At 39.9% G+C, this 25,224-nt stretch overlaps 1 protein-coding gene across 1 annotated transcript in view; it reads left to right on the top strand.

The window, feature by feature from the left end:
• Positions 1–1,831: 1,831 nt before the first annotated feature.
• LOC142657087 (solute carrier family 2, facilitated glucose transporter member 9-like) overlaps positions 1,832–25,224 on the top strand; it is a 30,389-nt gene continuing 6,996 nt past the window's right edge. The window contains exons 1-11 of the mRNA XM_075832138.1: positions 1,832–1,896; positions 3,309–3,407; positions 4,519–4,679; positions 7,671–7,795; positions 7,982–8,111; positions 8,661–8,809; positions 13,321–13,508; positions 18,851–18,961; positions 23,082–23,183; positions 23,298–23,373; positions 24,191–24,318. Coding sequence (XP_075688253.1) covers positions 1,873–1,896; positions 3,309–3,407; positions 4,519–4,679; positions 7,671–7,795; positions 7,982–8,111; positions 8,661–8,809; positions 13,321–13,508; positions 18,851–18,961; positions 23,082–23,183; positions 23,298–23,373; positions 24,191–24,318 — 1,293 coding nt within the window. The 5' untranslated portion in view covers positions 1,832–1,872. The remainder of the gene's footprint in view (positions 1,897–3,308; positions 3,408–4,518; positions 4,680–7,670; positions 7,796–7,981; positions 8,112–8,660; positions 8,810–13,320; positions 13,509–18,850; positions 18,962–23,081; positions 23,184–23,297; positions 23,374–24,190; positions 24,319–25,224) is intronic.

Genomic DNA, 25,224 nt, shown 5'->3' with positions numbered 1-25,224 from the left:
AAAAAGTGATTCATCAGCTTCCAGGAGCTCTTCCTGAATTCTATATGTAAGGACTTTATCTGTATTAGTTATCTGCTTATTTTTCTTTGATTCTCTTTTTTTCTTATTTTGGGTGACTTTTGGGGGGTTTTGGAACCATTACTAGTTTTCCAAGTTAAGGTCTCAAGTTATAAGTGTCGCCCCACAAAACATTAATATTGGAACTTGAGGGACTACCGTAAATTTTGGGCTTTTTCCTTTCAGTCAATATAACATTTTAAAATATACTGAGAAATAAATAGTGAACTCAGAATCAGCAAAATGTACAAGAATCAGAAGTTGAACTGTGCTTTGGGTCATTATTTTTAAACAAATAGCCAGAGATAATATATTACAGGGACAAAACTTTGGACTCGGAAAACTGGAACTAGAATGTTCCTGGAACTGGAAAATCTACAAATATATGTATTGCCAGAATGTACAAAGATACTGCAAAGCACTTCTAATTATAATAATGGGAAATCCTACAAAAGAAGTGTTCATAATAAAACAATGACGGTAAATAAATACTTTCCGATCAGTTTCTAGGTCTCCAGTAGTAATGTTTTCCAGCTGATATCAGCAGGGGAAGCACAAGGAAGATGCTCAGGGTAAATGAAGCTGTGAGCATCAGCCTATTTCAATTGACCCAGAGCAGAGAACTGCACTTATCAGAGCTTTCAGAGGGGGTTCTGGTCAGAGGGCCCCTTTCTGTGGGTTCAATAACAAATTCAACAGTACAATTTAAATGGCTTTCTCTAAGACAGCTCATGTAATAGCCTTTTTTCAGTTCTTTACCTTATGTATAACCACTATTCCAAAATGTTAGGCCATAAGGGGTTTAAACAGACAGCACAATCCCTACTTTACTGTCCCCCAAGGCAGTACATGTAGGCAGAACTTCAGTAGCGGTCAGTCAGCAGCTCTCCTCCAATCAATGTTGCCACAGGCGCAGAGCACTCCTTTCCTCCTGAAAATAACCATCTTTTTTTAGGACTGCTGAATTCCGGTTATGTGGTCTGTACCGCGGACACTCTGCACTCCTACTATGTTTGCCAGTTGCGGACATCCTACAAATGCCTTTATTTAATGCACCATTATATCATGACATTGTAATTTAAGAATAACGCTATCTGTGTGGTCAAGTGGCACAGAGCCCAGAGCTTACAATATATCATCACTTTCCAATGCATTGTCTTCTTCTCAAGCCTCACTATGAGGGTATGTTCACACAGCTTATTTTCGGCCTTTTTTTGGGCCGTAAACGGCCGAAAGACAGGCAAAAATCGGAAAGACGCCTCCAAACATCTGCCCGTTGATTTCAATTGGAAAAACGGTGTTCAGTTCCGATGGGCCGTTTTTTTATGTGGCCGTTTTGAAAAATTTTCGCATTGAAAAATGCCCGTGAAATAGAAGTACATGTCACTTCTTAAACCGTTTTTGGAGCCGTTTTTCATTGACTCTATAAAAAAATAGCTCCAAAAACAGCCGTAAAAAATGCAGCCAAAAACGCAAGTTGCTAAAAAAATGGCTGAAAATCAGGAGCTGTTCCCCTTGAAAACAGCTCCGTATTTGCAGACGTTTTTTGTTAAGCGTGTGAACATAGCCTTACACTTGATGTTGATCTTAAGAAGGTATGAATGACATCTGTATTCTCATGCTAATGATTTCCCAGTTTGCTTTGCAGTGCAGCATTGTCATTGGTTTATATATCTGGCTCTGGATAACCACTCATGAATCCAAATCAAACATTGATAACCCTTTGCACTGTTATATAGAGTCATGGGATGAAGTTCTCAGTATGTATAATTTTATGCATGTGACCAAGCCATTGGTCATCTCATCATCGAAGACATGGCTGGGATCATCTCAGACCTGGTAGGTACACCTATAACTCACTGTAGATAATACAATACATACTGTAGAATGTATTTTTTGGGCAATGCGAAGCTGAATTTGTTATACTGTTAAAATTGTTAATGGAAATGTTAAAAAGTTTGTCAAAAAAGTTTCAAATCTATTTACAGTCAGTAGTCTGGTTGCCAACTAGGATTTTTCCACTGATCATTTTATTAATTTATTGAAAAGCAATTGTATTGATGAAAATCTAAAATGCAAAAAGAGCTAAAATTGTACTTTGGGTCTTACCTAATACATTAATTAGGCTTTATCATATTAGTTAAGGATCTTACCATCGGTACAAGTTAATAAGTATTCAATAAAGTGCTTGGTTACATGGATTTCCCTTTTTAGCACTAATGATGTAAGAATTAGATGTGAATGTATGTTCTTGTTCTATGATCTCTATGTGTCTTTTGTATCTATTGTATTTGAGCTGACCATACATGACCGGGTCACTCACCAATTTGAGATATCTGCTTGTCCTCAAATTCTCTGCTGCACCAGTGGCACCACCAGTGCAACAGGCAGGGGTGCAGCTGTGGGGTGCTGGCAGGGCATATTTTTTAGGTGCTAGGTACTAAGGAGGGCACTTTCAAGCCACTCTGCCTTGGTCAAAGTATTTAGATACAGGGCAAACGGAATCTTTGCCTCAGAGGAAGGAATGCCTAGGTATGCCTTTGTCAACAGGGGTTCATAAGAAAAAAGGAAGGATTGGAGATTTTACATCTGAAGGCTCTTTTAAGCAATATCAGGCACGTATGATCTTAAGAAGCTCTCAATATGCCTTATGCCTAAGTGTACTTTCAAAATGTATCAGTGCTATTCCCAAGAAATCTGGGGCCCATGCCATGTGCACTTTATATTAAAAAAAAAGTTCATAGTCAAACACCAACTCTGGAAAGGTGACCACACACATAGGAGTTACTCCCATGGGATTGAATGAAGAGAGCTGCGCACATGTGGGCAACCTTTACATTCATTCACTACCTGGAGCTGGTGGTTGCTGCATGGGTGCCCCCAGTTCTCGAGATAGGTGTGGGTCCCAGAGCTGGGACCTGCATCTATCAGACATTTATGGCAACGCTCCTGGATATGCCATAAATGCTTACATTGGGAATCCCTCTTTATGTTTTCGTTTTAACAGATAAATCTTTAACGGGTCTATCTAATGATTAAGCAAAGCTGTAGTTTACAAATTTGTGATCATCGATCAACAAGATCACATCTAAATATGACTCTGAGCACTTGCCAGCTGGTGAATATACACATATTTTCTGGATATTGTACTGCTTGTCATATTAGATTGATATTCAGTGTAACATTTAAGCCAGTATTGTTCTTTAATCTTTACCTACAAAATTCTAATTGAACACTTTGCATTTTATTAGGTTCAACACTGGAGAATTCTTCCATTGATTATTGTGCTAGGCCTTGGTAATGGTTTGCCAATTGGCTACCATTTATCAGTGATCAGCTCATCATCTTTGGTAAGCAAAACCTCCCTTCTTTCATTATACAACCTAGTAAAATTATAGTTAATTTATTGAATATAATGATCGCTAAAGCATTAAACATTAAAAATATGAATAACAAAAATTAATAAATAATAAATAGATTCAATAAAGTAAGAAATAATAATAATTATTATTCCCCATCAAATAATTACTTTCAACTTCTTATGACCAGGAATAGTCTAGTTCCATAAGAATATGCAGATTTCTCAATGGCATGTTCTTGACTTCCTTTATTGTATTTATCCATGTTCTTGCTACTTGTCCTCTTTACCCTATGCCTTGCTGAACTGGATTGTATTTTCAAACAAGTAGGGTTTACTTATAACATGTCTAAATGAGATATCTTCAGCCTAGCTAGTGCTTCAAATTTGGGAAAGGATCTGTTTCCATTTATTTTAATCTATCATCCTGCCATGTTCATACAAAAGAAGCCAAGCAACCCTTATGACGTAGTTGCTGACTGTCCTCATATTAATAAAAAAATAAAATTCCTTCTGACTCTGAGTATCAGAATAAATCCCTGGATCAATATCCCACCCAAGTAATCTAACACAGATAACTAGTAATATTATGCTAGAAACAGATCTAGACCCCTTTGAAATTAATTTTATGTATCAGTCATAACAAAATCCTATAGCTTAGAGATTCATCGTTTCGCTGCTCTATCCCCACCCCCCAAAAAAAGAATTAATGGTTGTTATTGGTAAAGTATATGATATGAGTATTTACTTCACAATCATTACTATGTAAAAATTTTACTATGGATAAAAATTGTTTGTATCATGTAAACTATGTATTCATGTGTATACCAAGTGTAATCTTTCTTTCTTAATCCTGTCACCTACCCATAATTTAAAAACAACAACTTTGTACAGCAATATGCGAATCTGTTCTTGTTTGCTTCATGAAGTTTAAAAGACAATGGACATGGACAGCAGAGTCATGTGTGTAAATGGCCCTCAAGATTAAAACAATGCACCAGCAGTGAAATATCTACATTGAAATGGTCATTGGATAATCTTCTCTTTTCTCTGCTCTGGCCAGTGCATTGCCACAACACCTCAATTCATCATGTCCTCTGCAGTTTGTCAAAGGCTTTATCAACGAGACCTGGATAAGAAGGTATGGATCAGTCGTCCCTGAAGAAACAGTCACCCTGCTGTGGTCCACAGCAATTTCAGTGTTTAGTGTTGGTGGACTGCTGGGATCACTGGCATCCGGGCACCTAAGCAGGAGGTTTGGGAAGTGAGTACTTTTGTTCCCCAAATGTTCTTTCAGGATTTATTTCCGTGAGCGCTTTGCAGTCCTTAAGCGCTGAGAGTCATGCTGCATGAGGTTCAAGAAAGGGCCTTGAGAAAGCGCGTACGCACGTGAAACGGCCGTAGGCAATTCCACATCCTGACCGAGATCTTTTTGTAATAAAGAAACTGTTTTGCCAGCTTCGGTGAGTGCCTCGATTATTCCTCTACAAATATAAAAAGAAATAAATACCTCATTGTAAATAAAAAAAAATCTTTAAAAAAAGCAAATTTTTTACAATAAATAAACGGTATTAAAGTACCAAAACATAAAATTCTATACATATTTTTGGTATCATCACGACCGTAGCAACCTGCACAATAAATTTATAGCATCATTTATTATGATCGGTGTATGCTGTAAAATAAAATGAAAGAAACTGCAGCGGAACTGCTTTTTTCCTACGTTTTTGGCAAAATTAAATTTTATATAAATTTGATGCTAATGTTTATGTACGAAAATACAGCACCTGCATAAAATACAACTCGTCCTGCTAATTTTTTTAAAAAAAAGCCATTATACAGCTTCGTCATACAAAAAATTACAAAGTTATGACCCCAGGATGCAAAGAGGAAAAATATAAAAAATTGTTCTGGTCCTCGATCAGCATTTTCAGCATTTTTAACTAATCAGCATTTTCTTGTAATATATAAGACAGGTAAGAGATGGACCTGGAAAAGTTAGGGGGTGGTAGCAGAGCACATTCTGAGAACCTTGCCTACGGCACCAAATACTTTCTATTAGCCCTATTATATCGGCATACTGATTCTTGACTATAAGGGTATGTACACACGACCTCTTTTCAGACGTAATGGAGGCTTTTTACGCCTCGAATTACGCCTGAAACGACGGCTCCAATATGTCAGCAAACATCTGCCCATTGCTTGCAATGGGTCTTACGATGTTCTGTGCAGACGAGCTGTCATTTTACGCGTCGCTGTCAAAATACAGCGCGTAAAATGACGGCTCGTCAAATGAAGTGCAGGACACTTCTTGGGATGTTTTTGGAGCCGTTTTCTCATAGACTCTATTGAAAACAGCTAAAAAAACAGCCGTAAAAAACACCACGAAAAACGCAGCGAAAAACGAGAGTTGCTCAAAAAACGTCTGAAAATCAGGAGCTGTTTTCCCTTGAAAACAGCTCCGTAATTTCAGACGTTTTTTGTTAAGCGTGTGAACATATCCTAATAATTCTGAAACTTACATTGTGGCTATAGAATTATATAGAAACTGATTGGCTATATACAATGTGCTTACTGATTTATATTCTGTAATGCAATGGTCTCCAACCTTAGCTCTCCAGCTGTTGCGAAACTACAACTCCCAGCCTGACAGTCTTTAAAAAAAAGTTAGTGAGTGAGTGAGTGGATATCTTATTCAAAAACTTGTCACCTATATGGGTGGATCAACCATCATCCAATCAGTCCCGTCCCATCCCATTCCAGGGAAAAGATCTGTGATCATAAATATATCAGTATGATAGCCTGCCTTCCCATAATGTTTCAATGTCATAATTATATATTTCTTTCTAGTGGATTCTCCTACACCTGATAAAAAAAATAATATCTGCTACATTCCCAAAACTTTAATTAGCCCCTTAACCGACTGGCTATTTTTTTCCTTTTTTTCATTGCCATATTCCAAGAGCCATAACTGTTTTTGACATAGCCGCATGAAGGCTTGGTTTTGCAGGATGACTAGTAGTTTTTATTGCCACCATTTCAAAGTACGTGTAATTTGTTGATGAACTTTTATTCATTTTTGTGGGGAGGAATGTGAAAAAAAAGTAATCCGCCATTTGTTTTTGTTTTTTGGCGTTTTTTATGCCGTTTACTGTAGCCATATGGGGGCTTGTTTTTTGCAGGACGTATTGTAGTTTTTATTATTACCATTTTGGGGCACATATAATTTATTGGTTAACTTGGACTACATTTTTTGGGGGGAAATAGTAAAAAACCCAGCAAATCCGCCATTGGTTTTTTTTTATGCACTATGTGGTATAGGTAATGTGTTATCTTTTTTATACCGGTTAAGATTGTGGCAGTATTATATATCTTCTTTTTTATTATTTACTATTTTTAAACAGTAAAATCATTTTAAATGAAAAAAAGGTATTTTTGGGGGGATAATTTTTTTTTATACTATTTTTAAACTTCATTACACCTATTGATATTAAAAATGTTTTTGTCCCTCTAGGAGACCTGGATCTGTGATCATTTCATTGCTGCTATAATGCTTTGGAATACTTATTATTCTAAAGTATTATTTCCTGTCATTGTAGGCAGATACCAAAGGCCTTTTTTAGGAGGGGCGCTGATGAGCTGACAGTGGGAGCCCTCTCCCGATGTCAAACACCTTAGATGTAGCGGACGCTCTTGACCACTGCATCAAAGTGGTTAAACTGCCAGGATCAGAGTTATCTCCAATCTCAGCAGCTGCGGCAGGAGCACGGCTGATCTCTGGCTTCTGTAGTGCAGTGTATTATGCCTTTCAGCGTTACAGTGTTATACTAACAAGCAGGTCCCAGAGCCTGAGGCAGGGCCTTATAGGCTCACGTACATGACAGATGTGGGGGCCAATGGGCTTACAAAGGGCGTTACAAGGGTGTCAGCTGATGGCACGGGCACTGCATCTCGCCAGCACTGTAACTTTACAGCGCGGTGAGGGAAGGGGTTAAAGTTAATATTTGTCTAATTTTTAGGCCCAACATTCTGTATTGATTAATTTATAGATATATCTTTATAGCAGTTTTTCAGTTACAGTAGACACATTACATTAATAAGCAGGGGGTGCATGAATTTCTAATTGCCTACTGATGATATATTATTTAGCATGTCTAACAGTACCAGCCCCTATTGTGGGGGAAGATGCAAATATACAACATAACATGGAAAACCATGTGTGATGCCTCACACGATCCTCTTTCTTTTTCCTCAGGAGACGGTGCCACATATTCAGCGACCTGTTGGGCATTACAGCTTCTCTGTGTCTTGGGCTTAGCAAGATTGGAGGATCGTTTGAAATGATTTTTGTAGGACGGTTTCTCTATGGTTGCACATTAGGTATATGTTAGGGATGTTGCAGACAAGGGTTCTATCCCTTAAGATTGGCTACTATTACCTCTACCTTGTACAAGTCATGATCAACGATTAGTTATTACTAACATAGTTACAAATAGAATTGTGCATTAAATTATAAAGCACAGAACTACTACCCCACAGATACATTAACTTGTCATTTTCTGGCAGGTTTGGCACTTAACATATATGTACAGTATCTTGGAGAAATCTCACCCTGTAAGCTTCGAGGCTTCACCAACACTTCAGCCCCAATCTTCGTAACAACAGGAAAGCTCTTTGGTCAATTTGTTGGACTCAGGTAAGACCTAGTCACAAATATGAAACAATAATAATAAATTATAATAATAATAACAATAATAAAATAAACGATAATTGGAATATATAGTCAATCTGCTCAATGTCAGCTATTACAATTGGCCTGTCACTGAACAATGTGTAGTAGGGATATCCCAGGATGTTAAGCTATGATAATGTGAATCAGGCCAACAGGGAACACCATTTTGATTTCTGCTCTGGGGCCCCGTATATCTTTGTACACCAGTGGTGAGCATAAAGCAGTGAAGATTCAGATGCCCCGATCCCTGAGTTTTTTATGCCAAAGCTTTACCCATACAAGCTCTACTCAGTGCTGGATTTATTCGTCCTGAAATAAGGCAGATTCACTTTTTGGCCCATACCAGTATAATTTTTCCATAGCACATGAGCATGATTTGCTGAAGACTTTCCTATCTTTCTCATGTCAATCCTCCCATAAAGTAACATGAAATGTATTTGGTACCTGTGCAGTTTAATATTATTTTCCTTTAACTTTACTATCATATTTATTTGTCATATTATTCTCTTTCAGTGAAGTTCTGGGGACAGAGACAATGTGGCCCTTGATGCTATCACTTTGTGGTTTTACACAACTGCTGCAGTTAATAGTAATGCACTTTTATCCAGAGACTCCTCCATATCTGTTATTAGTGAAGAAAGACGAGGATCGCTGTATTAAGGGTAAATTACTATAATAGTTATGCTGCGTTCGATAAAAGAGAATTTACAGCCAAAGTTAACTAGATTATTTACCGTAAACCTCTGGAAATATTGCAATATATGTGTGGTTTCTAGCATACATAGTTTGGTTACCTGTTATGTTCATCTCTGCCACATCTATGTAAAAAAAAGCAATAAATAGACAGCACTTCACAAAAGCTTATGGTGAAAAAAGAGGATGCTTTATTGACCCCAAAAGTGCTATGTTTCAGCTCTCACAACCTGAGCCTTTCATATTTTGGGTGTACATCCTCTTCACACGTTTGCTTTCATTTTTGGTATAAATTTGATAAACTAATACTTAAAGAGGCTCTGTCACCACATTATAAGTGCCCTATCTCCTATATAAGGAGATCGGCGCTATAATGTAGGTGACAGCAGTACTTTTTATTTAAAAAAACGATCTATTTTCACCACTTTACTAGCGTTTTTAGATTTATGCTAATGAGTTGCTTAATGCCCAAGTGGGCGTATTTTTACTTTAGACCAAGTGGGCGTTGTACAGGGGAGTGTATGACGCTAACCAATCAGCATCATGCACTCCTCTCCATTCATTTAGTCAGCGCATAGGGATCCTGCTAGATCCTTATGGGCTGTCTTATACTAACACATTAACAATACTGAAGTGTTTAGACAGTGAATAGATATTCCACGGGATGTCTATTCACAATCTCTGCACTTTGTTACTGTTTCTATGGTAGTTACAGCAGAGGAAGCGTGATCTCGTTGTAACCTGTCATTTACAGCGAGATCTCGCGAAATCACGCTTCCTCTGCTGTAACTACCACAGACAGAGTAACGAAGTGCAGGGATTGTGAATAGACATCCTGTGGAATGTCTATTCACTGTCTAAACACTTCAGTATTGTTAATGTGTTAGTATAAGACAGCACATAAGGATCTAGCAGGATCCCTATGCGCTGAGTAAATGAATGGAGAGGAGTGCATGACGCTGATTGGTCAGCGTCATACACTCCTCTGTATAACGCCCACTTGGTCTAAAGTAAAAACACGCCCACTTGGGCATTAAGCAACTCATTAGCATAAATCTAAAATCGCTAATAAAGTGGTAAAAATAGATAGTTTTTTTAAAATAAAAAGCACTGCTGTCACCTACATTATAGCACCGATCTCCTTATGTAGGAGATAGGGCACTTATATTGTGGTGACAGAGCCTCTTTAACTATTAACTGAATACCTCCCTTGAGTGGAAGAGATTTTAAAAGAAAGGCATTGGAAGCACTGATATCTGACATACAACCATAAGCTCACCAGAATATGAATTACACTACAAGAAATTATTTTGGATATAGCGGTCATATACATATAAACACATGCCACATTAGCAAAAATGCAAACGTGGCCCTGGATAGCCAGAATGCCCCCAGTGCCATATATGTGTGTATATATATATATATATATATATATATATACATACATATATAGATAGACAACATGGATCCAGCAGGCTCCAGGGGAAGGAGCTGAAACGTTGCCTATGGGACGATAAAAGTACCCTCTTTTTTCACTACATAAACGGAGTGCTGCCTGATTTTTGCTCTTTACATATATATATATATATATATATATATATACATATATGTGTATACATATATATAGATATATGTATATATACATATTTATATATATATATATATATATATATATATATATATATATATATATATATATATATATATGCATGTATGTATATATACACACTACCGTTCAAAAGTTTGGGGTCACCCAGAAAATTTTGTGTTCTCCATGAAAACTCACTTCAATTATTAAATGAGTTGCAAAATGACTAGAAAATATAGTCAAGACATTGACAATGTTAGAAATAATGATTTTTATTTGAAATAATAATTTTCTCCTTCAAACTTTGCTTTCATCAAAGAATTCTCCATTTGCAGCAATTACAGCATTGCAGACCTTTGGCATTCTGGCTGTTAATTTGCTGAGGTAATCGGGAGAAATTTCACCCCATGCTCCCAGAAGCCCCTCCCACAAGTTTGATTGGCTTGATGGGCACTCCTTGCGTACCATACGGTCAAGCTGCTCCCACAACAGCTCTATGGGGTTGAGATCTGGTGACTGCGCTGGCCACTCCATTACAGATAGAATACCAGCTGCCTGCTTCTTCCCTAAATAGTTCTTGCATAATTTGGAGGTGTGCTTTGGGTCATTGTCCTGTTGTAGGATGAAATTGGCTCCAATCAAGCGCTGTCCACAGGGTATGGCATGGCGTTGCAAAATGGAGTGATATCCTTCCTTATTCAAAATCCCTTTTACCTTGTACAAATCTCCCACTTTACCAGCACCAAAGCAACCCCAGACCATCACATTACCTCCACCATGCTTGACAGATGGCGTCAGGCACTCTTCCAGCATCTTTTCAGTTGTTCTGCGTCTCACAAATGTTCTTCTGTGTCTCACAAATGTTCTTCTGTGTGATCCAAACACCTCAAACTTCGATTCGTCTGTCCATAACACTTTTTTCCAATCTTCCTCTCTCCAATGTCTGTGTGCTTTTGCCCATATTAATATTTTCCTTTTATTAGCCAGTCTCAGATATGGCTTTTTCTTTGCCACTCTGCCCTGAAGGCCAGCATCCCGGAGTCGCCTCTTCACTGTAGACGTTAACACTGGCGTTTGCGGGTACTATTTAATGAAGCTGCCAGTTGAGGACCTGTGAGGCATCTATTTCTCAAACTAGAGACTCTAATGTACTTGTCTTGTTGCTTAGTTGTGCAGCGGGGCCTCCCACTTCTCTTTCTACTCTGGTTAGAGCCTGTTTGTGCTGTCCTCTGAAGGGAGTAGTACACACTGTTGTAGGAAATCTTCAGTTTCTTGGCAATTTCTCGCATGGAATAGCCTTCATTTCTAAGAACAAGAATAGACTGTCGAGTTTCACATGAAAGCTCTCTTTTTCTAGCCATTTGGAGAGTTTAATCGAACCCACAAATGTAATGCTCCAGATTCTCAACTAGCTCGAAGGAAGGTCAGTTTTATAGCTCTTCTAAACAGCAAAACTATTTACAGCGGTGCTAACATAATTACACAAGGGTTTTCAAGTGTTTTCTAATCATCCATTAGCCTTCTAACACTGTTAGCAAACACAATGTACCATTAGAACACTGGAGTGATGGTTGCTGGAAATGGGCCTCTATACACCTATGTAGATATTGCATTAAAAACCTGACGTTTGCAGCTAGAATAGTCATTTAGAGGATTAACAATGTATAGAGTGTATTTCTGATTAATTTAATGTTATCTTCATTGAAAAAAACTGTGCTTTTCTTTCAAAAATAAGGACATTTCTAAGTGACCCTAAACTTTTGACCGGTAGTATATATGTGTGTATATATATGTATATATATATATATATATATATATATATATATATATATATATATAAAGAGAAAATTTGCAGAACTCCAGTGTAAAGAAAATGGTGGTTTATTCAGTCAAACAAAAAGCTTTTTATTCCGCTATATTCTGTGAATATTGGCCTCTTTCAGAGGACGACCCATATAGAAGGAAAAATTTAGCAGCAACTTAGCGAATGTCTTTCCAGTGCATGTCACCTGATGGGCTTCGTCCGTCTCACCCATACATAGTTAATAGAAAATGTAGATTTGATGACAGCACTCAGGCCATACAGGTAGTTTTGAAATAAAAGTTAACAAAGAACCTCATGTTCAAGTTTATAATTTTTTGCCTTACAGCTATAGATCAAAGTATGTATTGTGGTGTCTAGTCTTACAGTACTGACTGAAATAAAGGTTTTTAAAGTGTAACTAAACTTTTGACATGTCATAGTGACATTTCAGAAGTTTTGATCGGTAGGGTTGGAGCACTGAGACCCCCACCAATCGCTTAAACGAAGTGGCAGAAACGCTTTCTTCTGCTCTAAGCGGCTTTTCTCGGAATGTCGAGTGAGCGGTGTATGGGCTCATAGACTTTCTTTTTACCCTGTACACTGATCGCTCGGCTTTCCGAGGAAAGCTGATCAGAAATTAAGCTGCACAGCACTCACCAGAGCGCTGATGTCTCTTAGATTTAGCGATCGGTGGCGGTTTCAGTGCTCTGACCCCCAACGATAAAACTTCTGATATGTCATTATGACATGTCAAAAGTTCTTTTTTAAAAGTTTAGCTACCCATATGGACCCATATAGAAGACCATTTTTCACAGCAATTTTGGGTGGATGTCTCAAAGAGGTTTCACTTTGTGTTTGTGTGTATATGTACAGTATACAGTATATTTTACACATTCTGCATATATAAACTTTGGTATTTCTTAACTGCAAAGGGTAAAATTATTGTATTCTATAGTCTAATATTAACTATTACTTCCCCGTGAATGAGTAGTGTTCAGTTATTTCATTGAGGAACCTTCTAATTATATTTTATTCCATGTATGGGTTTAGTTTAGTATAACTCCCTTATTATATTCCTGGTATTCTAGCTATGCACAGGATTTGGGGACCTGGAGACTATCAATCAGAAGTAAACAAAATTTTAGCAGAGCAGGACATGCTCAAGAAGTCTAAGAACATGAGTGTCATGGAACTTGTGAAAGAACCATCCCTACGCTGGCAGCTCTACGTTGTGATTGTTATTACATTTACTCTTCAGATGTCTGGCGTCAATGCAGTTAAGTCATTTCTCTACATAACACCGTAACGCCTTCTAAGTTCTCCATGTCCAAATATTTATTGGCCTTACTTGTCATACTTATAGCATTGATAAAGATTATGCAAAGATCATTCATTTAGATGTCACACACAGGGGCATTACTAGGGTCTTAAAAGATGAGGAGCATAAGCCCCAAGACATATATTTACCCCCACCCCCTGAAAAATATATTTTTTCCTGCATATATATCGAAGATAGCGTATCTATAAGACTAAGGCTCCTAATAGCTACACTGCTGGATAGAATTGGATGTATTGTCTCAGCAGACAGTATCATACATGATAGACATAGATACATGGCCCCAGCAGACGGTATCACACATGATTGGCTTAGGGCTCATTCAGACGAGCGTGAATCGCAGTTGAAATAACGCACAGCACACGGACCCGTTGATTTCAATGGGGCTATTCACACATGCCTGAGTTTTCAATCAGCGAGTGTCCGTTGAAAAATCATTCACCCACCTAGTCGCCAATTGAAGTCAATAGGTGCGTGAAAACCACAAACAGCACACGGACGACATCCGTGTTATCAATTACATTGAAAGAAAAAAGTGATTGCGAGTGCGTGAAAAACACTTGCCACATGCAAAGCACACTGATGCAAAAACAGAACGCACATAACCAGATTTACGCGTGTTTTTTACGCGCATAAATCTGTCGCGCTCGTGTGAATGTATCCTTAGATACATAGATAAAAAATATTTTATTGAAATAAAAGCCCCCCACACAACCCTCATTAACCATTTTATTGAGAATAAAAAAAGCTGTCATCGAAGTAATCCTCGAATCCGACGTAGTCCACTGACAGAACCTGTAAAAAAACCACAAAAAGAATCCCATTAGTAACACATGGGGTAAGCTTAGATACAGGGCTCATCTGACAGGATCAGACATGGACCATGTATCTAAGAATACAATGTGGTAGGGTTAGATACAGGGTCCATGCAGTGGCGGATTAAGTGTACCATGGGCTCTGGGCCCCCTCCTTCCCCCTCACACGCAATTCAACCCCCCCAACCCGCTGACACTGTACCCGTCAGTCACACTGACCTGACGGATACAGGTTTTAGCACTAGATTCAGCTGCTCTGTATTCAGGATGTAAAGCAGCTGTATCTCAAAAAGTAAAAATCATTTTGAATAAAAAAGTATTTAGAAAGTTTCGCCAAACACACTGATACACTGTTTTATTAAAGAAAAAATAATAATAATAATAATAATAAAAAATAAAAAAATTATAACACCTCTCTTTAAAGTGTAACTAAACTTTTAACGTCATAGTGATATGTGAGAACTTTTAATCGGTGGGGGGTTCGAGCACTGAGACCCCCACCGATCACTAAAGTGAAGCGGCAGAAGCGCACGATTGAATGCTGCGCCGCTTTGCTTCTGATCGGCACTCCTCGGAGTGGTGTACGTCCGTACACCGCTTGCTCGGCTTTCCGAGAAAAGCAGATCAGAAACGAAGCGGCACAGCGGTCACCTGAGCGCTTCTGCCACTTTGTTTTAGCGATCCATTGGGGTCTCAGTGCTCGGACCCCCACCGATCAAAACATCTGACATTTCACTATGACATGTCAGAAGTTTTCTTAGAAGTTTAGTTACACTTTAAAGGGGTTTTCCCATGAGGGAAATTTATGACATATCCTGCGGATCCTGTCAGATAGGTGCAGTTCCCAGAGGTGGGACTCGCATCTATCTCTAGAACAGGGCCCCCTAAACCCTGTTCTACCTTTTTCTGCTATCGCTGCCTCTCCGCCACTTCCTGACCATGGAATTTCCGTAACTCATAGTAGTGAATGTCAGTTACGGAAGCAGCGTAGCATGCGAGCTACGATGTTTCCGTAACTACCAATCAGTTCTATGGGACTTACGGAAACAGTGTACCAGAACCAAGCTCAGCACATAAATACAACACCAGAACCAAGCTCAGTACATGTATACAGTACTAGAACAAAGCTCAGTACATATATACATCACCAGAACAAACCTCAGTACATATATACAGTACTAGAACAAAGCTCATTACATATATACATCACCAGAAACAACCGCAGTACATAAATACAGCACTAGAACAAAGCTCACTACATATATACAACATCAGAACCAAGCTCAGTACATATACACAAACCCAGAACCAAGCTCAGTACATATATACCGCCCCAGAACCAAACTCAGTACATAAATACAGCACCAGAACAAAGCTCAGTACATATATACAGCACCAGCACAAATACAGCTCAATTTAGTGCAACCCCTGCTGTATAGGTTTGTATGGATAAAACTACAGCTCCCCGCATGGCCCGAACAATGGTAAGGATATGCTGGGAGTTGCTGTTTCCCCGAAAAAAATATCAGACCACCCATCATTTTGCTGCAGATCATACAGTGACTACAGTACTGATTAGAGGCAGAATAAACATTTACATTAAGTGACTCACCAGTGACGTCTCAGATTCTAGTTCTTCTATTTTACTTTTCTTCTCCATCCGGTCCAGACCTCTATGACTTCTCCTGGCCATGACCCATTTCTGCAGTTTTCCGCTCAGATGTCTTGGGCCTCTCACTTTTCAAACATTTCTGCATCTATAAACAAGGATAAAGTTAACATTGTGCCCCACAATACGTCCCTATATATAATAGTACCATACACTGCACCTCTAATTATAATAACCCAATACACTGTGTCCCTTATTATAATAGCACCATACACTGTGTCACACACACACACACACACACACACACACACACACACAGTGCCCCCTGTACATAGTGCCCCCATAGAGCCCCTTGTTGATAGTGCTCCCATAGATAGTGCCCCCATAGAGCCCCCTGTAGATAGTGTCCCACATATAGCCCCCCTGTTGATAGCGCTCTACATATAGCCCCTGAAGATAGCGCTTAACATATAGCTCCCCCTGTATATAGTGCCATACATATAGTCCCCCTGTAGATTGTGTCCCACATAAAGCCTCCCTTGTAGATTGGGCCCCACATATAGCCCCCTGTAGATTGCGTACTACATATAGCGCACCCTGTAAATAGTGCCCTACATATAGTCCCCCTGTAGATTGTGCCGCACATAAAGCCTCCCCTGTAGATTGTGCCCCACATATAGCCCCCTGTAGATTGCGCGCTACATATAGCGCACCCTGTATATAGCGCCGTACATATAGTCCCCCTGTAGATTGTGTCCCACATATAGCCTCCACTGTAGATTGTGTCCCACATATAGCCCCCCCCCTCCTGTGGATAATGCCACCCACACTTTTTAGTTGTAAACAACAAAATTTATATACTCGCTGTGATCCCGTTCCCGCGCTGTCCTGTGTCAATGCAGGTCTGCTGGGGCTGAGCAGGTCTGCTGGGGCTGAGCGACGCCATCGCGCTGTTGAAAGGCGCTGACTGGCAGGGCAGAATGACATGCCCCGTCGATCAGCGCCCTTCAACAATGGAAGCTGTGCGATGACGTCATCGCGCCACTACCATCATTGATTGGCAGGGCAGAATGACTTCCCCCGCCAATCAGCGCCTTTCAACAGGTTGAAAGGCGCTGATTGGCGGGACAACTCATTCTGCCAATCAGCGTTATTGTAAGGCTGAACCTACCCGGCGATTCAGCGCTTATGCATGTAATTGTACCTGCGTTCTATAGACGCAGGTACAATTAGAGCAGGAGGGGGTGGTGGCGGCTGGTTTCAGTTGCGCCGCCGCCCCCTCAGAGAGGCAGCAGGGTGGACGGTGCGGCCCTATTCCCTCTCAGCCCGCCCCTCCTCACCATTAGCGGCGCTAGCGCGCTGCAATGTGGTTTTTTTAAAATGATGTGCGGTTCGGACGGCCATGGGCCCCCTGGAATCCATGGCCCCCCCGGGCGGCCGCCCGAACCGCCCATATTATAATCCGCCACTGGGTCCATGTGTGACACAGTCTGTTAGACCCTGTATCTAAGCTTACCACAAGGTAGGCTTAGATACAGAACCCCAGACAGTAATCTTATACTGTATAAGATTACTGTCTGCCGGGGCCCTGTATCTAAGCCTAACGTGGAAGGTTTGGATACAGGGTCCATGTGTGATACTGTCTTAGACACTGTATCTAAGCCTACCACAAGGCATGCTTAGATACAGGACCCCCGCAAACAGTAATCTTATACTGTGTAAGATTACTCTCTGCTGGGGCCCTGTATCTAAGCCTAACGTGGAAAGCTTAGATACAGGGTCCATGTGTGATACTGTCTGTTAGACCCTGTATCTAAGCCTACCACAAGACATGCTTAGATACAGGACCCCAGCAGATCGTAACGTTACACTCTTCTTCGGCTCCGGGTGCAGCGGATGTCCCAACACCATCTAACGTTGTGACGTCATCCGCGGCGCACAGCATCCTGACATTATGATGCGAGAAGACGTCAGGACTTCCGCTGCGCTCGGGAAGGAAGATGGATAAGTATGTGTTGTTACTATAGTAACAGGGGCCCAAGTATTTGATCACTTAGGCTCCAGTTACTATAGTAACTTTTACAGATGCGGTGCAGGCTGCCGCGGCCCAGTCGCATCTGCGACCGCTTCGATCCGAATGTGCCAGTCCCTGGGGATCCGGGGCACCGGGCCAAAGATCCAGGGCTTGGGCCCCGAAGGCCCAGTGCTAGCGACGCCCCTGGTCACACACTTTAAATTTTATACATTTCTTAATGTGCACTTAAAAAAAATGTTTGATCTTTACATATCAAGTAGTATTCAAAGCTAATCAAGTCCAATGATTGCATATTTTTCACATTTTGACAGACATATTTTTACATTCAATTTGTGGTACAATTAACTAAGGCTATAAAGTGCATTTATTCCTATAGACCAGTGTTCTGTAACATGTGGCTTTTTAGCTCTCTTACAACTACAACTCCGTGGGAGTTGCAGTTTTGCAACAGCTGGAGAACCACAAGTTGAAGCACAGCAGCCAATCACTGGCCTCAGTGGAGATGCTGACAAGAATGGCGCGTCACCGCTGAGGACAGTAATTGACCACAGTGGTCACATGGATGGAATAGACACCATCACTTCCTAAAAAAGTAAACTGACCAGTGGAGACCACCGAAGCAGCGCTGGAGCGCCAGGGGATTTACCAGGTGAGTATTACGTATTATGTTATTTCATCACATCCCATGACTTCAGTCAGCCTTTTAAATGTCCCGGACAACCCCTTTAAGGGTCCCTTCTTGTCACTGATTCATTATCAGAACAGTATATTAGTAGTAATGTTAAGTATTGATTAATTTTGCTCTCTTTTATTTGTGTTTCAGATTTTCTATTATGCAAGCAGTGTTTTTGTCACTGCTGGATTGCCTCTGGAGAAAATTCCCTATATATCTCTAGGAATGGGAAGTTTTGAGCTTTTGGCGGTCATACTATGTGTGAGTATTTTAATAAGGAATTCACTCACCCACCTTGTTATCACTATGACGTTTGACAATAGTAGAAAGATAAGTTGACCACAAAGCTTTATTGTCCACTACATATAACAGTAGAAAACATTATATAAAGCTGTGTAAAGAGTGTGGTGACCGTCTAAGGCCTCTTGCCCACTGCAGTTATTTTATTCAGGGTGCTATCCTTTTTTTTTAACGGATAGCACACTGACACATTCATTTCTATGAGTCCATGCACACTTCCATTGTTTTAACGGTTTCATGCGTCCGTTCCGTCAAAAGTAGAACATGCCCTACTTTTGGCCGTCATCCGTGTGCCGTCCGTTTTTCACGGATCCGTTGCCAAGCAACGGTAGGGCATGCCAAAGCGCCCAGCATTCAACACACAAGATAGATTTTAACGGACCGTTTAAAACGGAAGACAAACGGAAGCACAACATCCGTTTAAAATAGAACAATGGAACGAATGCGGAGTGACAACGGAAACCACACGGATGTCACAACGGACACACAGATCCGTTTTAAACGGATGTGAAAACGGTGAAGGATGTGTGCATGAGGTCTTAAGTGAGTGGCAGTTGCTGCTCCAGTAAATTTTAGCATAAGTGTTTAATCTCAAGCAAATTAATGGTTCAAAACACAGGAAATTATTGTGACTTAAACAGGCTCTGTCACCACATTATACGTGGCCTATATTGTATATAATGTGATCGGCGCTGTAATGTAGATTACAGCAGTGTTTTTTATTTAGAAAAATGATCATTTTTGACGGAGTTATGACCTATATTAGCTTTATGCTAATGAGTTTCTCAATGGACAGCTGGGCGTGTTTTACTATATGACCAAGTGGGCGTTACAGAGGAGAGTATGACGCTGACCAATCAGCGTCATACACTTATCTTCATTCATTTACACTGCAGATAGCGATATATCTATATCGCTATTTGCAGTCACATAAACAGTATAACGCTACTCATGTGTCATGATAATGAATATACCTTACCTCCAGCCAGGACGTGACGTGTATTCATTCTCCTGACCACTTCTGTAGCGTCTCTGTGATTTACAACACAGCAGGTGTAGTCTCGCGAGATTACGCTGTAAAAGGTCATTCACAGCGAGATCTCGCTGTGCTGTGTTGTAAATCACAGAGACGCTACAGAAGTGGTCAGGAGAATGAATACACGTCACGTCCTGGCTGGAGGTAAGGTATATTCATTATCATGACACATGAGTAGCGTTATACTGTTTATGTGACTGCAAATAGCGATATAGATATATCGCTATCTGCAGTGTAAATGAATGGAGAGAAGTGTATGACGCTGATTGGTCAGCGTCATACTCTCCTCTGTACAACGCCCACTTAGTCATATAATAAAACACGCCCAGTTGTCCATTGAGAAATACATTAGCATAAAGCTAATATAGGTCATAACTCAGTCAAAACTTATCGTTTTTCTAAATAAAAAACACTGCTGTAATCTACATTACAGCGCCAATCATATTATGTACAATATAGGCCGCTTATAATGTGGTGAAAGAGCCTGTTTAAGTCACAACACCTTGATTTTTTTCTTCTTTAGCTATTTAGATGTGCATTTGCTGGTGTGCTTGGTATCATTGTCTTGTTGAATGACACAATTTCGGCCCAGCCTAAAGCCCTGTTCACATTAAGTTTTTTGTTTTCATTTAGCGTGTACATTGGGAAAACATTTTTCTTAACATGGTAGCCTATGGGTGATGGATGCCTCTGTGTGGCATCTGTCACAGGCATCCGTTAAACTGATATGTCATGAGCTTCTCAATGGCTTTTCATGACATCTGTTAAATGTATGTCAATATAGCCTATGGGTGACTGATACATAAAACGGATGCCTAACAATGGCATCCGTCACCTGTAAGCTATAATATTATCCCTTTAATGCATACGTCATGAAAAGGGTCCTGAGCGTTCATCGCATATCCGTTAAAAGGATACCATTATAGCCTTTGGGAAAAGGACACCATTGCATCCGTCACAGCCTACGTTTAACGTGCACGTCTGGAGCTTTTTTCAGCTCAAACATCAAACGTAGGCCAAAAAAAGATATGTGAACAAAACTGTTTGACAGATAGCCTAAAATTTCTATAAAGAATATTCTGGTATAAAGTAAAATTCATCATTGCTTCAAATGACTGCAGGTTTCCCAAGTCCTGTGGCTGTAAAACTAGCACAAATCATTAAAAGATCTTCACCTTGGTCTCATGAGTCCAAAGAACACTAAGGCCTCATTTACACGAGCGTGTGCGTTTTGCGCACGCAAAAAAACGCAGCGTTTTGCGTGCGCAAAAGGCACTTGACAGCTCCGTGTGTCATCAGTGTATGATGAGCGGCTGCATGATTTTCGCGCAGCCGCCATCATAGAGATGAGGCTAGTCGACGTCAGTCACTGTCCAGGGTGCTGAAAGAGTTAACTGATCGGCAGTAACTCTTTCAGCACCCTCGACAGTGAATTCCGATCACCATATCGAGTAACCTGTTTAAAAAAAAAAGAGGTTCGTACTTACCGAGAACTTCCCGGCCATTGCCTTGGTGACGCGCCTCTCTTGACATCTGGCCCACCTCCCTGGATGACGCGGCAGTCCATGTGACCGCTGCAGCCTGTGCTTGGCTTGTGATTGGCTGCAGCTGTCACTTGGACTGAATTGTCATCCCGGGAGGTCAGACTGGAGGAAGAAGCCGGGAGTTATCGGTAAGTCCGAACTTTTTTTTTTTTTACACGTTCACGTATATTGGGATCGGAAGTCACTGTCCAGGGTGCTGAACCAGTTTAACTCTTTCAGCACCCTGGACAGTGACTGTCTCCTGCCAAGTTCGGTCAAAACGAGTTCGGCCGAACCCGGTGAAGTTCGGTTGGCTCATCTCTAAGACACTCCGTTCTGATGTTTGTAAACAGAAAAGCACGTGGTGCTTTTTTGTTTACATTCAGTTTGACAGCTCTTGCGCGAATCACGCAGTTCGCACGGAAGTGCTTCCGTGCGACCTTCGTGGTTTTCACGCACCCATTGACTTCAATGGGTGCGTGATGCGCGAAAAACGCACGATTATAGAACATGTCGTGAGTTTTACGCAACGCACTCGCGCTGCGCAAAAATCACGCATTGTCTGCACTGCCCCATAGAGTAATATAGGTGCGTACGACACGCGTGAAAAGCACGCGCGTCGCACGCGCGTATATTACGCTCGTGTAAATGAGGCCTAAGGGGAATATATTAAGACTGGGGTCTCGGAAAAGGTGTCAAATATATTAGAAGCTGCACACCTAATATATTTGGTGCATCTTTGGCTGTGCGACAGAAATCCAAATCTTTGTCTCCTACAAGCAGGTGTAGATTTGCGCTATAACTTATGCCGGTTTCTGGCATAAATCATGATAAAACTGTCGCTTTAAGTACTTCCATGACTGTAAAATATATGGGCATACAGATGTGTCCTCCGTTACTTTCTCTCTAAACCAACATGACCTGAGATGTATGGCTTGAGATGTTAAACAAACATTTTAAAAAAATGCATGCCTCCGACAAACTCTATCTGTCAGCCATTCGTCGCTCATAGACTCCCATGTTAAAAAAGGTATACGTTTAATGTATACTTTTTTTTACTGGATGGCGCGAGATTGTATTGAATTGGTATCATGACAAACTGTATAACAACACAATTTCAGAAAACTTTAGGGTAGACACATCTGTATAATGCAGTATAGTGTATTTGGTTATAGAAGACATTTGGGTATGGGGTATATAGATGTATAACAGTAAAAATAGCCAATTGTCTTTTAAAATAACGTATTAGTTACCCATACTGACATAGATAGATAGATAGATAGATAGATAGATAGATAGATAGATAGATAGATAGATAGATAGATAGATAGATAGATAGATAGATAGATAGATAGATAGAAGTGTTTGTCTACAAGTATTAAAATGTAGAGACGACCGTAAGCGACAATGAAAATTAGACTGGACAGCCAAGGTTTTTTGTTTTTATGCTCTTAAAGTCAGTCTTCCATTCATAATCTTCTTTCACCAATTGATTAAATAACGTTTAGTTTTCTATTTGCAGAGTGTGATGATAGAGAACTACGGAAGAAAAGTCCTCCTGCTCGGGAGCTATGCGTTTATGGCTATTATGCTATGTGGTCTCACAGTCACTCTTTCACTTCAGGCAAGAAAAAAAATCGTTATGTCCATCCATCAAGGCTAGTCCCCTTCCCCCATCCCAATTTAGTTAAGATATTACAAATACACTAAAACATTGTATATTATCTCTTCCCTCCAGGGCTGGACTTATTGGATCCCATATTGCAGTGCTGTGTTTATTTTCTTGTTCATCTTTTTCTTTGGCATGGGTCCAGGTATCTATTTTTTTCTCTTGATAAAAATTTGAAGAATTTCTCGAGTGCTTACATTTTTGTCCAGTAAGTCCACACAAAGATTAAAATTGCTCTACAGAGATTTATTGAACTGGCCAGGAGACCTGCAGTAGCACTTCCTTCTGATAATCATGAAAAATCGTTTCTATCATGGAATATATCTTTCTGTCCATATCCGACAAGTATTTCCAATTTAAAATAAATGGGAACACTCGTCGTATCATTGCCAAATCTTTCTGTCTATGGCCAACTTTAGAAGTAGGTGATAATAAGTGGGGAGCATATCATCGTGCATATGTGGATTCAGATCCTATTCATGTTGAATGACAACCGCTTTAGACATTGTAATGGTTTCCATTATTAACTGCTTCCTTTCTAAATCCAGCACCAAAGTAATTAAAAAACAGAGTATTTATAGAGCTCTTACAGAAAAAAACATCTTTGTGGCATTTAGGGGTCAGATATTTGTATTTATATTAGAGGAGGAAATGGTTGTCCCAACTAGACATGCTCGCTCCATATGTCCAATTAAAACATTTGGACTTAATAGAGAGGGGTCCCTACTAAGCACCCTCCTCTATTAGCCAGAAAGGTGAGCTGCTCCCTCTTTGGAGACTTGGCACAACCATGTACATTAACTTTTTTATTATATTATTATTATTCATAAATATGCCTTTTCCTAATTTGCTATTTATATATCACAATATTACTGTATCTATGCTGTTCAGGCAACTGTTCTGGTCTGGTGATATGATGAATCCATATCCAAAGAGAATCTCACATTGTCTTTATTCCATAGGGACTTTAACTATTGCAATAGTTATAGAAATGTGCTGTCACTCTTCCCGTGCTGCCGTGTTTGTGATCATTGGTTGCCTTAACTGGATCGGACTCTATGTGATAGGGATGATTTTTCCTTATGTGGAGGTGAGTATGCCCTTAATACAGCAGTATCAGAAATTCTAAATCTTCTCACACAGTGCAGTTTAGTTGTTTTTTATTTACATAAATTGATATATATTTAGGATCCACTCCTGGTTCTAACTTATAAAAAAACAAAAAAACATGAAAAAAATTTGTACTGTTTAAAAAAGGCTTTTACTGTCCTGGTTCTTTTTGATGAAGCCCTTGTCAAACTGTTTCCTATGAGAAGATCCAATCCCACTTTTAGCCAGAAAATAGTTATGTGAGCATTTATTATTTGATCCTATTTAATGCTCTAGTCGACCGTATGAAGATATGAATGAAATATATTTGAATTTTAAGAGAAGATTGAATATTTTTGAGATACCTTGTTGATGTAATAATCAATATATTAAATCTACAGGAGAAAAGACAGCGCTGCTTTATCAGTTTTAATAGGTACATCTCAGGCAAAAACTGGTCATACACCTTAGATAGCTGTCGGGCAAATGCTCATCTGACAGCTGTTCCTCCCAAATCCTCAATAAACACATATGCTTGGCTCGGTTGAGCGTGCATGTTTATTTCAATGAGGAAAGGGTCATAAACCGCTGCCGGACCCCTCTGGCAGTGACTTATATCCCATGGTACCAAAGGATCAGGCATGTTGAAACCCAACATGCCCATTTCTTCTTTGCTCTGACATCTGCCGTTGGGGAGTAGTCGGGAGATCACCAAATATTAACAGCTCATGCTGGGGTAAGCACTAAGCCTGAATACGCCCACATAAAAGGCCCATTTGTACTCGCCAATTATCGTCATGATTTGTTTGTTTCAGAGCAATCGTAATGATAATTGGTTAGTGTTAACAAAGGAAGATCAATGATAAAAATCTTTTACCATTGATCATCAATTGCGAATCTGTAAAGA

This window comes from Rhinoderma darwinii, chromosome 1 (genome assembly GCF_050947455.1).
Source record: "Rhinoderma darwinii isolate aRhiDar2 chromosome 1, aRhiDar2.hap1, whole genome shotgun sequence".
NCBI classification, from domain to species: domain Eukaryota; kingdom Metazoa; phylum Chordata; class Amphibia; order Anura; family Rhinodermatidae; genus Rhinoderma; species Rhinoderma darwinii.
Note: the sequence above shows the minus strand (reverse complement) of the source record. Positions and strands in the feature narration are given on the sequence as shown.